The sequence below is a fragment of the Podarcis erhardii genome (assembly GCF_964252035.2).
Source record: "Podarcis erhardii genome assembly, chromosome: 7".
NCBI classification, from domain to species: Eukaryota; Metazoa; Chordata; class Lepidosauria; order Squamata; family Lacertidae; genus Podarcis; species Podarcis erhardii.
In genome coordinates, this window is record NC_138511.1 from 54,512,749 (window position 1) to 54,528,837 (window position 16,089).

The window sequence follows — 16,089 nt, forward strand, 5'->3', positions numbered from 1 at the left end:
TCACGCCTCTGGGACCAAAAGTGACAGGAACTTGGTTTCCGTTTGGTTTCTCAGGGGATGTTTCTCACAAAATTATACAAATTTGTATTAAGAGTTTTGTCACAAACAACTTAGCAGTGTGCCTAAGTTCAACTGCTAATTTCTCTCCAGAGGACTTAAAAAACAAACAAACCACATTCAGCGCCTTCACGGGCATGCTACTTATCCTGTCATAACCCAGACGAGTGAAAAATAAAGCAAGCCTCATTCTAGAGCAAATGACCCAAGGGGCAGCACTCTAATTAATGTCAGGCAAAAGTTTATTAGGAGGATGAACAGTGATTTGGAATGCAGCCAAACAATTAAACATCAACATCAACTCGTTTTATAATCCTACTGAGATATGTGATTGTAACTGAAAGTGAATGACTGTAATCTGCTCACCTAGCCACCTGGGGTTGCCTCTGAAGGTTTGGGAATACAGCTGCTAGGCTTAATTGGAATGAGTCATTGCAAGCATCTTGCACCACTAGTCCTCTCCTGTAAAGCCCTTCTTGACATAGGGCCAGGGTACTTGAATGATGGCCCGTCCCCTCACCTGCCTCTACACTTACATCTGCATTGGAGTTCCTTCGCTGGGTTCCCCCATTGTCTGAGATATGGCTAGTTGCTATCAGCAAATGGGCTGTTTCAGCAATGGCACCTGGTTTTGTTTTTAATTGTTTTTACTGAAGATTTTCTTGGGTAACAAAAGTACATACAGTGTTTCAGCTTTCAGTTCATAGAGTCCTTTCTATGGATCAGTTACATTCGATGTGAAACACTAATAATGTTATAGACATTATGAACTGGTCTCTCCCCACCCCCACCCCCCACCCAGAGGCTCACTTAGTGACCACTCTGAAGTTGTTGTGCCATCAGGCAAAGGCTTCTTTGTTTTCCTAGGTGTTTATGCTTTTTGGCTGATGCTTTTATAGGGCTGCTGCTTTAAGCTTATATTAATGTATTCATGTGATGTGTTATTAAATATTATATTTTAGGTAGTCCTGTTAATGTATCTGAGGGATGGGGAGATATAAATAAACAATGACTGAGTTTTCTTGGAATCCACGTCTCCTGGGCTTAACCCACACTCCATCCATGGGATCATGTGGGCTGAATGAAGCCAGGGGAAGTTTATAAAAATTATCCAAGATGTTTGCTGATGATCACTACAATTGTCATTTTGGTCCTGTCTAACCTTAAGTAGTTGCTTACAATGGACTTTTACCAGTAAATGCTGGACTTTTAAGAGGAAATTCTGAAGGCTTGCTGATACATTTTCGTGTTCTCCAGTAATTCATAGATGCTCTTTCAGCTATTGGTATATCCGCAGGACGGACACGTAAATTATGTTTTCCTTCCTTCAAATTGTCTAAGGTCTGTTAAGACAGGCAAACATCTCTTAAGCATGCATTTCCATTATATTTAAACAAAATCATAGGAGTGTTAAAAGAGGAGGGCTGCAATACAGCATGGTGCGCATAGCAGGATACTGTCCTTCGGCTCTGCCATCAATGATGTTTGCTTCAGTACAAAGTAAGAGTTCCTAAGCAATGCAAAGCTTAAAGTTTTTAATAAGCCCGTGGTCATCATCATCAATGTAAGCGCTATTCTAAGCTATATGATGCTATTTTCAGGCTCATAAAGATGCTTCCCTTTGGCAAACCTTTTATGTGCTTCTGTTCCATCATTAAGGAGGGACTAAGGGGGAAGAGGGAAGGTAGCTTCTCTCCCTTTTCCTGAGGTGGCATCTGGAGAGGCTCAGCTAGGGAGGCTTCAGAAAAACACAAGAGCCTTGCAGCTGGCTCAGCCCAGAGGGCTAGCACTCTATTTCCATAGTAGCCAATCAGATGCCCCTATAGGGAGTCTGCAAGCAGAACCTGAGCTCAACAGCACTGCTCTCCCCACTTATGACGCCCAGCAACAACTCAGGTCCTGCTTAGTTGTCCACTCCTCTTGTCATCCAAGTTGGTGGCCATCACCGCATCTTGTGGGAGCGAATTCCATAGTTTAACTATGCACTGTGTGAAGAAGGGAGTGATTGCAACAAACAGCATAACTGCTTATCAGCTCAGCAATGTAGGCAGTGGAACCAACTTATTTTTCTGTCTTCAGGAGAAGCCTAGGAGGAATCTGCCATAGATGTTTTTAATAAAGGGCAAGTCAGACCCGTGAAACCTAGCAAAGATAATCTATATCCTATTCAGAAGTGTAAATTACTGTCAACTCAGACAGTTCATGGCTGACCCATTATAACCTGTCATAAGGCTCATTCAGACTTCCTTTTGCACTGTGCATTCCAGGCACAGGTCCACACTTTAAAACACTGTGTCAGAACAGTTTATTTTAGTCCCAGCGCTTTATCTGGGAACACTCGCATTTTACCACTGAATTGGAGCAAATGGCAATACAGTATGTGGAAAACCTGATTGCTGTTTGTTCCAATTCAGCGGTAAAACGTGGGTTTTCCTGGGGAAAGTGCCAGAACAAAAAACAACAGTGCTCAGACATGCAGCTTTAAAGTCCAGACCTGTGCCTAGAAACACAGCACAAAGGCAGTCTGGATGAGTCCTTAATGAGGGTACTGAGTAATTTAAGAAGGTGATAAATCAGTGTTGCTGTCCAATTCATTGTGCCTTGTAGGGAAAAAACAGCTTTAAGTAGCCCTGAAGCTCTTCATCAACCAGCTTGCACCCACATGTCTATGTGACAGGTCCCACCCACACCTGTTGATAGGCATCCTTCCCTCTCTACGTTCTCCGTGATGCCTCATCTGAGAACAAAGCCAACCTTTGGTCTTGGTGCCCTCCGTTTCATTGCCTGAAAGTGAGACAGGCAAGCAGCTGAAGACTGAGGTGGGTCTTGTAAATCCTCATCACCTAGGTTTGGTTTAAAACACTGACACAGGAGGCACAATCCACTGAGAACTTTTCCTGCCCAGTCTATCCCCTTGAATGAAATGGAACTTATCTCATGGATAGAGGATGTAGAACTAGAAGTGGAAAACTCAGGATGGGGAGGGATCATGCTCCATAGTACGCTTAGGACTTGCAGGGTCCTCTTCAGAGACAGCAGGAAAGTGGGGAGGGTGATCCCACAACAGTCCCATTAGTGAAGCAGGCATAAAGAGGCCTCCAGATGGGCCAAGCCAGGTATAAATAGCTTCTGCTTTGGCTTCTGCCTAGACAAGAGAAGAACTCCCAGTTTACTATTCTCTTGGGCTTTTGTTTCCCTGGACTTCAGGCTCCTCAATCTAATTGCCTTTGCTCCATCTGCCTCAGTGCTTTGATTGCCAGCTTGAATACATAACTCAGATGTAACACTGAACCATGGCTTGGCATGAGGGAGGCCTCTCTCCTCTTGCATGCAGATTCCTTCCTTTGTATTCTGCTTGTCATTCACCACACACTACCCAGACATGCAAATTGGCAAACCCAGTTAACACTAGCCACCTAACCAGGGTGTACAAACTCACATTGGGATTCCAATCATGAATGTGAAGAAAATTATTAGCTGTAGCTTGCCAGTCCAGAAGCTACAGCAGCTTATGGCTGGTAAAAAACAGGTAGTGGGAAAGAACCCAGTTGTAAGATGAAGCTGGGAGCACATGAGTTCTCATGGAGCTCCCACATTCTAAGCCCATGGTTAAGCCTAACTTGAGCTGTTGCCTGCTTTGGCTTCTAATTCTGCCAGGGTTTCTGTACAACTGACACAGGCACTTGCTTTCCCAGCCAGACAGAGATGCACAACCATCCCTATAAACTGTTCCACACTCCAAAAAGGACAGTTCCAGGGCAGCCAGAGAAGAAACTACTGTTGTGAAAGTTGTCCCATTAAACTGGGCTCTAACTTATCAGCCTTTTGACAGCTTACATCTTATTTGGGCAATAGAGCATGTTTTCAACCCACAGCCAGGAAAGGCAGTACCTGCAATAGTGGGGTCAGCTGCAAAAGCATGGCCTGCTCGTACAGCAAATTCAGTTCAGCACAGCTGGAGAAGGACAGCTTGGAGGTGTGCAGGTAATAGTGGACGTGCCTGAAGGTGTAACCATCTCTGTCAATGAACAGGCGCACGTTTTCATTCTGAGTCAAAGCCGAAACCTCTTTCCAGATCAGAGAGTCTGGAAACTGGGCGATTTTGCTTTTGGGAACTGAGAAGCACCAGCCTCCGACATTCAGGTGAATCAGCTCTTCCTCAGAAGATTCAGCTTCAGAAACTATTTCTGATTCTTCCTAAGTGAAAGGTGGGGGAGAAATCAGTACAAGCTCAGAGCAGATGCTAAGCCTTTAAAATAACCACACCAGTGAATTCCCCTCCCCCACCCGCTCTTTTTAAATCTATATTAAAAAGAAGCCTCTCCGATAATGCTTCGGATCCAAGGATGCTGTCGAGTGTGGATGCATGCTCCCCAGCTGCACATGCTCAGAGACGCTCTTTCCCGGCGCTGAAAAAAAGGCGGAGAGCGCGCTCCGTGTGGGGGCGTGTGTAAAGGGAGACCTCCCCCGCCCCCGGTTCCAGCCCCGCACAGGGGGCCCATTGGGGGTTTCCGCTCTCTCTGCCCTGCTCTCCTGAGAGGATCCCCTTTACCATGTTGCTGGGCAGGCGGAGGGAGGGGCGGAGGACCATCCTGAGGGGACGGGGCAGAGCGCCCAGCAGGGCAAAGCAAAGGCCGGGCGACGGCGGCCGCTCAACGGCCTCCTTGGCTCGCGGCCTTCCGCCGCCGCCGCGCGGTGTTTGCCCGGTTGCCAGGCAACGCGCAGCGGCCTCATGGCGGTGGCGGTGCCGCTGAGCGAGGCCTGGATTCGCCGGCAGCCGGCTCTGCGGGGGCTACAGCCAGGTACTGACCGCCAGCTAGCGAGAGGGCTGGCCGGGGGCGCGCGCGAAGGGGCCTCCTCGCTCGGTCTCCCCAAGGAGCGCCCCCCCCCCAGCGCCGCCATGGGGCAGCCTCCCCGGCCGGCCGGCCGGCCGACCACGGCTACTTAGGCCCAGCCAAGCTCAAGCCTCCCTCCAAGCCTCGCTGCTTCCAGAGTTCAGGGACCCTTCGGTAACCGGGTGTGGACATTCTGCACATGCTATGGGGCGCCCCTTTTCATAGTCGGGCATCGTCCAGGACTTCATTAGAGCATTCGGACGTTTCCAGGGAAGGCTGGCCGGTCGGGAGGGTAGTGTGGGGTAGGAGGCATGTGTGAAACTAATTCTCCTGAACTTTTGTTCCATGCGGAACGGCTCCCTTTTTTCTTCTGGCTTCTTCTCTTGTTCCCCCGCCCTGGCGAAAACTTCTCGCTATAAGTGCGCGGAGGAGAGGGGCAAGTACTCCGCGGTGGAGGCCTCAAGAGGAGGACTCAGAGGGGGACTGAGTGGGGAGGGGCTTCTTTCGGGGACGGTGGTGGTGCGGGAGGGGTTGGGGTGCTGGTGCTTGGCACAGGGCAGCCAAAGTACCTTGCTGAGTAGCACGAGGCCACTTCAGGGATTTTTCTGCAACTCAGGTGCACTGAAGCAAAACCAGGCTAGGGTGAAGCAGTTAGCTTTGTTTTGTTGTGTAGCAGGAACCCCCACCCCAATCATTCAGTTTGTACAAACTTCACACACACTCACACTCATACACTACATACGCTACACACTCACACTCATACACTACATACGCTATGCTTCTGTTATAAATTCATATAAAATCAACCATACATCGGTTTTGCACTGTTCCACTTTTATTTTACTCCATGAAGGAAGGACTACAAAATGGGGAAGGTTTGATACAGGGCAGCCATAATCCCTTCACCATCCCAGCACATCCACAGGAGCCCTGCCCAGTTGCTATGCCAACACTGATGGTCCTAGACAGAAGACAATCAAGATCACAAAGAACTTGCATATGGGAGTGGATTCAGCATGGACTGGAACAAAGGACAATGATCAGATCTTCCCTCAGGGGGCAGGAAACTGCCAACTCCCCTTTGTCTCCTGGAAGTGACTCATGGGGAGGGGGAGAGAAGGGAACCAGCCAGGTGACAGGACACTCAGGTTACCACCGCAACTCCTCCCTCAACCCCTCCTTTCTGTAATGTATGCATGATGTTTCTGGGGGTGGGCTTGACCTAGAGGAGGGGAATTTCAAAAGTTTTTATAAGGTCTTGCACACCATTTTTCTGTGTCTTTCCTCTCACCTGCAAGTGAGGGGAGCACCCTGTTGCAACAGTCAATAAAGGCCAAGCCTACAGGCTGCTGATTTGCTCCAATTTGCTCTGGTTGGTGTCTTTACTTTTTGTCCAAGGGAGCCCTCGGATTTTTCCGGTAACAGTTGTGACGGGATCTTACATAAAAAGGGAGATCCCACGAGCCTTCTACAGCTTTCTGCCCTTGGCACCAGGTTGGGGAATTTAATATTGTTAAACCTGTACAGTAGCAGCAAATTCAGTGCTGCCTTAAGTCCACTCTGAATGTGTTGGGCAGATTGCCTGCCTCTCTTTTTATATGTTTTAATACTATTTATAACACACTCTTCTCTCTCAAAGCAGCCAGTCAAAGCAGCTAATAAAAGTACAGTATTAAAAAGAAAACAAAGATAAATCGTTTTTTTTAAAGAAACAAAGAAATAAAGAAAGAAAATGCTAGATAGTTTGTGTTTACACTCAAGAGAGTGGAATCTGATTTGAAAGAATTGCTTCTCATTTTCTAAATGCTCATTAGAGACAGATTTAGGGAGTTTGACCAGTTCGTTCACACGGTGCAGAGCCTAGGGGGCGCTGCAACTATTATTTCGAATGGTGCGGAGGAGGTGCTAAATTAAATATTGAGACCCCAAGGTCCTCCGCTGTTCTCATCCAAACCATCTTTGCCTCTAGATAAACTGGTTCTGCAGGTTTTGAATGGTTACAAAAACCTGTTTGATTAGAGGCAACAGTGCATAAAAAGATGTTTGTGCACCATGGGAACTCTTCTAAAAGTATTTTCTCTATCCTAAGAGATCCTCCTTTGAAATGCTGCTTATGACTTGTGTCTCTTGAGAGTTATTTCTTTATTTTTTTTTTTAGTTTAGTGCCAGTTTGCACTATTGTTTTCTGCCACAGTGGGGTTTAGGGGTTGCAGCTTAATAGGACTCATACTTGTGGATGACAGCAACATATTTTACATCTAACACCCACACCCACACACAGTCAGAATATACAAAGCTAAAAGAAATCAGATAAACAAATTTTCTGATATGTGAAAAACTGCAGTTTAAGAACTGTAGGAAAGACCAAAATACATTTACAAGTTGCCATTTTTTTCCAGAACAGGTGGAGTCCATTTCTCTGCAGGGAACCCATGCAGCCAAAATTGTCTCTCTTGGAGATGGCCTGAAAGCCTTTAAAAACCTTCAGTCCTTAGATTTGTCAAAGAACCTGCTTGCTTGTCTAGAGGTGAGTTCTGCGGCCTTTCATGGTTGCTGCAGGATAATCTATTGAGAGATTAGCTCTTCTTTGCCAAAAGCCAGAGCCTGTGATGCCCCTGAACTGTGAAGCCGGTAATTGTGGTGATGAATGATTCTTGTTTCCCAAGTGGAGGAGCTTGGTATTAGTAAGAGGCATCTCACCCATATCCTTTCCTGCCTTCACATGTCTAATATGGCGTGCTAGCAGCTCAGTCTTGGAAGTGATATATACCTAGACTGTAGGCTGCAATCCTAAACCTGCTTACCTGGGAGTAAGACCCAATGAATTTAGTGGGCCTTATGGCTGCATGTTGGGAAAGATGGAGGGCACAAGGAGAAGGGGACGAGAGAGGACGAGGTGGCTGGATATTGGACAGTGTTCTCGAAGCTACAAACATGAGCCTAACCAAACTGCGGGAGGCAGTGGAAGACAGGAGTGCCTGGCGTGCTTTGGTCCATGGGGTCACGAAGAGTCGGACACGACTAAACGACAAAAATGCTTGTACAACTTAAACTCACACAGGGACAAGCAAAGGAGGACACCTTCACCCCATTGTGGCTCCCCTTTATCACATATACAGCCCCACAAGACAGTGTCCTATCCCACCACACCCCACAACAACATACAAATCAATATGGCTAATCTGACCCAACAACACCCTCCCACACATGCAAACATACCACATTGCAATCAGCAGAACACAACCAACTAAGCTCTGGATCCGCTAATATTTTGTACCACCACCAAAAATAGATATATAAATAAATAACTCACATGACGCTGACACAAAAACCCTGAACAAACACTATGCAACAAAATGAAAAATCCTCTCCCCATCTCTCTCTCTCCCCCTTCCCCCCCAGCCACATAATGTCTATGTCAACAGTGTCTCATACTGAATGTAAATGAACTGTGAAAAAGACTATGAATTGAAAGTGGAGACACCATATGTTCTTTTTTGTTGCACAATAAAATCTTTAATAAAAATATAATTTAAACAAAGAAACAAAAAAACTTTGTTAAAATGTGCTTTGGAGCAGTTCTCCTAACTTCTGGTTTGGAGTAACTGTCAGTATGGCAATAGTTTCTTTGAATAAACTGGGTTCCTACCAGGAAGCTCAGCTTGCATATCTGTCTTGGATTTCTTTCTTTAAGGTTTTATTCCCTCACCTGGGCATGAACCATTGGGAGGTGGTTTAGAAGCAAATCTCTAGTACAATGCTAAGAACAGAGATGCAGCTCTGTGCTAGCTTCCTTGTGTTTTCCAGCACAATTCAAGATTGTACCAACCTTTTACAGTTATTTGAGAATGTTGACAATATGTGGAAATATAAAGGCAATTATGCAGATATTATATATTTTGAAGGAAGGGCCACAGTTTCGTGGCAGAGCAGCTGTTTTGCATGCAGAAGGTCTCAGGTTCAATTCATGGCATCTCCAGCTAGGGCTGGGAATGTTCCTTGCCTGAAACCCTGAAGATTTTCTGCCAGCCACTGTAGACAGCACTGACCTAGACAGACCAAGACTCAGTATGTGTTCCTATATACTTCCGAAACACTTCTGACAAGAGTCTTTCTCTTAAGCCAATTTACCAGTTGCAGAATTGTGTGTTCTCTTATGACTCAATAACTGGTTTAATACCAGGAAGCAGATGGTAGGAAAATGTTTATCTTTTACACAATAGTGCAAGATTTGAAATTTTTAAAGGCAAAAATAATATGCAAATGTTCATAAATAAATAAAAGAATGCAACGTGGCTTCTGAAGGCTGGAGCTGGTGGCTGTGATGAGGCTGGAGTTAATGCTAAGGCTATAGTTTGGCTCTCCAGGTATTGTGAACTGCCTTGAGATTTTCGGATGAAGGGCAGAATATAAATTTAATAAATAATAAAATATATTTGGACTCAAAGGTGGGTGTACAGCAGTATAGTGGGGTTGCAATAGGAGTTTTCTGAGCCACAGAAAAAGCCAGAGGTGGAGGTGGGTGGGCAAGTCAAGAGATAAGGCAAAAGACAGAGGCATCTCCAAGGAAGAGTGTGAGGGACTAATGTGATGGAGGGATAGACTCAGACCTGCTCTGGAGGCTGTTAGGTCTAGGAGCAAGGGACAAAGAGTGGTGCTGAGCCCTGCCTGCCCTCTGGCACAAGAGGGGTCTAAGAATACTCCGGAGGGTTTGTTCCTGTGGAGAGTACCACAGGGCTATTTAATTTATTCACAAATAATCTGGAGGTACAGGAGGCTTACTTTCCACATTAAGTGACAGTGTGAATGAGCTCATAGTCATTTAGAATGACGAAAATGCAAGCAGATTGTGAAAAACACCAAAAGAGCTCTCCAAACCAGTGTTTCCCAGCCGGGGCCATATGGCCCCCTGGGCCCCTCTAGGATATTCCAAGGGGGCCACGGGTGAAAATTGCGTAAATGGGGGGACCACAGCACGAGGTTACGGGGCCACAGAGGGAAGTGAGAAGTGAAGGAATATATATATCTACTTGGACAACCACAAGAGGGTAAGAGGGCAGCTCACCAGGGCTTAACACTCTTTTTTGCCATATGCATTTTCTTGGAGCAGTCCTGGTTTGTTTCCCGCAGGAGAGGGTGATCGCTGAGGCTCCTGTTTTGACTGGTATAGCCCGCGATCCAGAACCCCCAGGTCAGTGCTGGGTTAGGGTGGCAATGAGTAGGGCTGGGAGATCTGGAGCTGCTTGTTGTTGTCACCACTGCTAGGCCCAGTGGCAGTCTGGGCCCGACTCTGCAAGGTGCAGGGTGCAATCCACTCCAGCACCTAGTGGATCAGGGCTTTCAGATGTTGCCAAGGGGCACAGGGCCTGTTGGCAGCATAGGCCCGGCTCTGCAAGGTGTGGGGTGGAAATCCACTCCAGTGCCTAGCCAAGCAGGGTCGTCTGGTGCTGCTGACCTGCATCTAGTAAATAGCTAAGTATTTGCTCAGAAGAAGGCTGCACTGAGTTCAGTGGGCCTTACTTCCAGGTAAGGGTTTGTGGGGGCTATAGTGTTTTATCTAGGCAGCCAGGGCTCCCTGAGATGACAATATCTTTTTTTTTTTTAATTCTCCCATATATACAGAACTCCCTATGTGCCTTTTGGACTGTATTTGTAGGTTTTCCCCTCTGTGTCAAATAATTGGGGTCAAACAAATGTTGTTTACTTTTTTATAATACATGGAAGATGGATCTCCCTCTGAAGGTTCTGAACTCTCCTTCCTTGGAGTTTTCTAAGTGAAGGTTGAATGCTGGTCTCGCAGGGCCCACCTTTCCCGTTGCTGCCTCACACTGGTCTGGCCTAATATATTGCCCATCTTTAGCACCACACTGGAATGCTGTGTGGGTCTGATCACTCCCTTTTGATAAAGGACAGCATAGAGTTGGAAAAGGTCTGGAAAAGATCAACCAATTTGTTCAGGCAGATAACGTATATTCTCAAGAGGAAAGCCTTAAGCATTTGGAGGCATTTAGTGTCAAAAAAGATAACTGTGATAGGCCTGATGGAGGTTTATAAAACTATGCATGTTATGGAGAAAATGCATGCTCTCCCCCACTTCCAATGTATTACTCGCTCAGTTGGTGAGATCAAGTTCAGTGCTTAAAGAAACATTTTAGTTTCAAATTGCAACCTTGTCTTTTTCTCCATGCAGGGTCTTGAGTATTTACAGTTGTTACAACATCTGAATTTGTACTATAATCATGTTTCATCCTTGCTGGAAGTTGCCCGCCTTCAAGCGTTGCCTCTCCTTAGAGAGCTGGACCTGCGTCTCAACCCTGTAACCAGGAAGGAATCTGATTATAGACTGTTCACTGTGTACAGATTACAAGCTCTGGAGATGCTAGGTGAGAGATGAAGCAAGGAGGGACAGTAGAGGTCATTTCTATGATGCTGGCATAAGGGCAAATCTTGTCACTGTTCCAATTGTTTACTCAAACATTGCAGTCATGGCTTTAGCCAGTAACTACAAGTAGCTCTGCCCCCCAGTCTCATGGGGAGCTACGTTGATGGTCAGGATACCAATCCCAAATTCTCTTTCCTGACCAACAGATGAGGCAGGTGAGAGTGCATTGCCCCCATAAATTTAAAGCAGATGGGGAACTCTCTGACACCGTAGTTTGAGAACCTCTGCTTAATACTATTTTAGCAGTCCTAGAACTGAGCCTTCCCCCTTTTCTTCATGACCCTGTGCACTGTTTCTAGGGAGTCGCCCATGAAAGGGTGTGTGTTTGTGGCTGTACTGTGTACTAAGGGCTTTGCCTTCTGTTGCTATGGAGAAGCACATTATGCTGTCACAAATCTTTGCCTCACTGAATCTTCCATTTTACTTGTGCTCACTTTGGATAGTTAGATTAGTCAGTAGTCTGATGTTTTTGACTGAAAACCGCAGGTCCCTAGAGTTTAAGATTAGACTGAGCTCCTGCTATAGACCTTTTGTTTTCCTTCAGGTGCTACCTGTCATGCATGGTGTATCTTCTTGAAGAACAACCAATCTTGATACAAAGACTGGAAGGTGTGGTGGAGTAAGTTTGGAGAGAGAGAACGGGGAAATGGTGACATATAGCCAACTGTTGCTTCTATATAATGAACTTAGAAAGCAAATTGGGAGCATAAACCATATTCTGTACCTTGAACCGTAGCAAAATTCCAGTAAATGTTTGAGTTTTGATTCAGTGAATACCATGCCTTATTTCTAGTTTGCATCCATCTACAGTACCTTAAAATTGTCCTGCATCCTTCTTTGCAGTATTCTCAAGCATAGAATAGGGCTGGACAGAGCTGTACTTAGGAGTTGGTGAAACCGGCTTCCACCGGGGGGCGGTGTGTGTGTGTGGAAGCTGTTTGGGTGTGTGGGGAAGATCACCATTGGAGATTGACTGGGAGATGAAGTGGCACTAGCCCGCTTTTGGATCCTGCAGCACGGGGCAAGAGAGGGGAAAGAGGGCTTTCAAAATATGTCTACCCCCACCCTGCAGTAACTGCCTTTCAGTCAAACCTAGTGAGTTGGCAAAGCTCAGCAGTCACAGATCAGGACAGGCTGCTGCAATGATGAGCCCTAACAGCAGCCACTTCCTTTTGCTAGGAAGGTGTCAGACCAACTCTGTGAAATATATATGCCTGAGTAGACTTGCAAATTTAGGTAGCAATATGAGAGTAAATCCTATTGAACTGAATGGGGCTTATTTCTGAGTAGGCCTGCAGAGAAATGTGCTGTTTGTCAGTTTTTTTGGCATCAGAGATACAAGCCTTACTGTATTAAACAACATGTTCAACAACATACTGAATATATAGATTTGGGCTCATGTTGGGGAGGGACACATTACTTTGTCAGTATTTTGGACCAACGCTCACTGGAACATTTGCTTTTAAAAAATAAACTCATAGGCGCCGACTCCATGGGGCCTGAGGGGGCCCGAGCCCCCTCAAAAATTCGTTTGGGGGGGCTCTGCCCCACCAATAATTTAAGAAAATTATTAGTTATATTATGCTTTGTAAAATCACAAAATTATGTTGGTATTTTTTATTTTCCTTGTTTGACGATAGTTACCTTTTAAAATACATTCAGTAATGAGTTAAAACAAAGCGACTCCTGATCTAGAGAGGGGGTGGGGTTGCGGGCTCTCGACCCATCAACAATCTCGCGGGGCTGGCGTCCCTGCGAGAAGCGGGGATTCCCCCTAGCTCATTAATATTCACCGCCCACGGCGGGAGCCAATCGGCTGCCGCAAAGGGCGGGCCCTCACAGGTTCACTTAAGGTCGGGGCAGCCCGGGGCTCGCCCCTTTCGTTTCCCCAGTAGCAGCGGTTTGGAGGTCTTGGGCCCCCCCAATATTTTTTATAAGTCGGTATGGGCCCCCGCCCCCCCAATATTTTTTATAGGTCGGCGCCCCTGAATAAACTGCACCCCAAAATAGTTCAGTTAGCAAAGGATCTGGCCTGTGTTCCAGTCTACAAGGCTTACCAGGATTTTGAGTACTTGGGTTGTGTAAAATTACTATATTTCTAATGTGGCTATTGCAGTAAAGTGATTTTTTCCCCTGAGGAGGATGTAATAGAGCTCCTTGCTGAAGGTGCAAGGGGCCCTAGGGCATCTCTGTGGCCAGATGCCCTGAGTTGTGTGAGTGTTGTCAATGTATTTCATGAACAATACTAGAATGCTGCTTATGAAAAGAGGCATAGAAGTGAGCAGAGATTGCCCACACATGTGGCATTCTAAACAAATGTTAGGCAATATGGTACCTAAAACTGTGGCCTAGTTCATGTGTAGTGTTTATCCATGGTTTACTAAACTGTGGTTTATTTGATCACCCAAACCCTGGCCAGCAGCGTAACCATGGCCAGCGTAACCACAAACCAACCACATTCATAAGCCATGGTTTGTTGTTGGATTACAAACCTTAGTTTATGCTAACTATTGCTTAACATTGCATATACGGTAAGAAAGACCTCTGTGTCTGTTCAACTTGCACATTTCACATTTGGAAGTTAGCTGTTGAAGGGAAAACAACACTCAATTCATCAGAACTGACACAGAACACAGAACATACATAGTTTTATAGTTACATTAAAATAAAAAAAATAGCACGTTCCAGCAATCTTTCTGCATTTTGGAGGTATGTGTCTCATATATACAGAAACAGTCTTCATTCTATGCTTCTTCCTTCTTCCTTGGAATTGGTGGGTTTATGATGGGCCTGTTAGAGATTTCTGTATTTACTTGCAAGATCACAACTCCAAGGATTGGGTGAAATATGACTTTGTGGTGTTGTGAGCCGGTAGGGTGTAAAGCAGGGGTGCCCAAACTTTTTTAAAGAGGGCCACATTTGATGAAGTGAACATGCGTGAGCTTTTTTTAGGCTTGGAGGATTGAAGTTTTGAGCTTTTTAAAGGATTTAACCCCCAAAATTTTGAGCTTTTTTGGGGATTGAAGTTGCTGAGCTTTTCTTAGGATTTTAACCCAGGACATATACTGGCACAGGGGCCAGATTAAATTGACTGTTGGGCCGGATTAGGCCCCCAAAACAGACTTTGGACATACCAGGTATAAAGCATAGGGAGACATGAGGGACCCAACTTGGGCATGGTTCATTGAATGGCCTTGGGCTAGTCACTCTGCTCTCTAAAACTCTTAGGAAATTACTGGACAGTGAGGATAAGCATTCCATAGTTTACAGGATAAACCTTATACTTGCTTACATCATGTGCTGAGTGAATTTGAACTGCTTGGTCCCATTTCTTTACTGCTTCATAAGTCCTTGGTGGGCTCTGCTGCCTAGTAATCAGATACCAAAGTAAATACTAAAAAGGAGGGCAGGATATATCACCTGAATAATCACATTATCAGATGAATTTTGTGGTACTTCTGTAATTCTGTTGTCCTTTGTAAGCTGATGTGATGCTGTAAAGTGGGATATTAGTACAGTATTCTAAACAAATGACACCAAGCTACAGGCAGAAAAATGGCTGCCTGTCTCCATAATTTCTAGTGCTGCTGCCGCCCTTTATTTCTGACACTTTGGTCCAGGAGTGGAGAATTGTTATGGTCCTGTGGGCCAGATCTTTATCTGTCCCCACCTCTGCAGGCTAATTCTAACAGGTTGGTAGAGCAGCCCATCTGTCAATCACATGGCACCATTATGATTTCACATGATTGCTACCGTTCTTTGAAGCCAGTCATTGATCCTGCATGTTTTCTTCTTCATAGATGAAAGAACTATTAGGAAGCGTGAGAGAAAAGCTGCCCACCTGCATTTTAACCTCAGGAGCAAAGAGGATCCATTGGAAAAAGACAAGTCAAGGTATGGAAGTGGTCTGATGAAAAGTAACACTTTTGGATGGGAAAGGAGGTGCTTGATATTGAAGGTTACTTAATCCTAACATCGCTGTTGTTAAATTTACCTCAAGGGAAAATACAATGAGGAGTGAAGTGCTAGACCAAGAAAGCTTTGCAACATCCAGTATGAATACAGAGAGCAACAGGACACGTACTGGTAGGTTTTATGAGACAATCACACTGGGATTGGAAAACCTCAGTATGCTTAGCCTGAATATTTGATTGTGCTCATGTACATTATGTGGTGCTGCCCTTGTATCTGGTCTGGAAGCTGCCATTGTCCCTGACCGTTGACTCTGCCGACCCAGCATGCCCCTCTGCCAGAAGCCACAACAGAAGAGAGCTTTTGCCTCTATGTCCTGCTTCTTCATGGAGGCTGCTGTGGAAAACAGAATGCTGGACTGGATGGGCCACTGGCCTGATCCAGTTGGGCTCTGATGAGTGACTGACTCTCCATGAGACATGCTTGGATATTGGCTGCTTTGAGCTTTACAAGGCATTCTTGCAATTGTGAGTGTGTCCACACTTTCCTTTTGCCCCGCTCTTTCTAGGCACAGTTCCGTGCTCTAAAGCTCAGTGTCTGGGCATTCTTCTTTTAGCCCCCCCAGCTTTCCCTGTGAAAACACATGCTTTATAGCTGACATGCAACAAATGGCCATTCAGGTTTTCATGGATTGCCAAAAGTAGGTTTTCATAGGGAAAACTCTGGAGTAAAAAAATGGTGCTTGGACAAAGAGCTTTAAAGCGTGGCTCATGCTTGATCTCTCCTTTCTATAGCTAGTCTGTAAGTCCATATCCAGTGGGACGCGGGCGGCGCCAATCAGGA

The 16,089-nt window shown here is 45.6% G+C and overlaps 2 protein-coding genes across 6 annotated transcripts in view; one reads left to right on the forward strand and one right to left on the reverse strand.

The window, feature by feature from the left end:
- The window catches only part of KCTD19 (potassium channel tetramerization domain containing 19), a 22,370-nt gene extending 17,396 nt beyond the window's left edge, over positions 1 to 4,974 (reverse strand). Inside the window, 4 exon segments of the mRNA XM_081871876.1 lie at positions 1,250 to 1,400; positions 3,949 to 4,254; positions 4,610 to 4,758; positions 4,761 to 4,974. Coding sequence (XP_081728002.1) covers positions 1,250 to 1,400; positions 3,949 to 4,254; positions 4,610 to 4,758; positions 4,761 to 4,959 — 805 coding nt within the window. The 5' untranslated portion in view covers positions 4,960 to 4,974.
- LRRC36 (leucine rich repeat containing 36) overlaps positions 4,760 to 16,089 on the forward strand; it is a 23,755-nt gene continuing 12,425 nt past the window's right edge. Inside the window, exons 1-4 of one of the 5 annotated variants that reach the window (XM_081871880.1) lie at positions 4,760 to 4,859; positions 7,297 to 7,419; positions 15,135 to 15,228; positions 15,335 to 15,420. In XM_081871880.1, coding sequence (XP_081728006.1) covers positions 15,345 to 15,420 — 76 coding nt within the window. In that variant the 5' untranslated portion in view covers positions 4,760 to 4,859; positions 7,297 to 7,419; positions 15,135 to 15,228; positions 15,335 to 15,344. Of the gene's footprint in view, positions 4,860 to 7,296; positions 7,420 to 11,346; positions 11,490 to 11,765; positions 11,954 to 15,134; positions 15,229 to 15,334; positions 15,421 to 16,089 lie in introns of those variants that run through there. The other 4 variants (XM_081871878.1, XM_081871881.1, XM_081871877.1 and 1 more) reach the window with 4 other exon arrangements.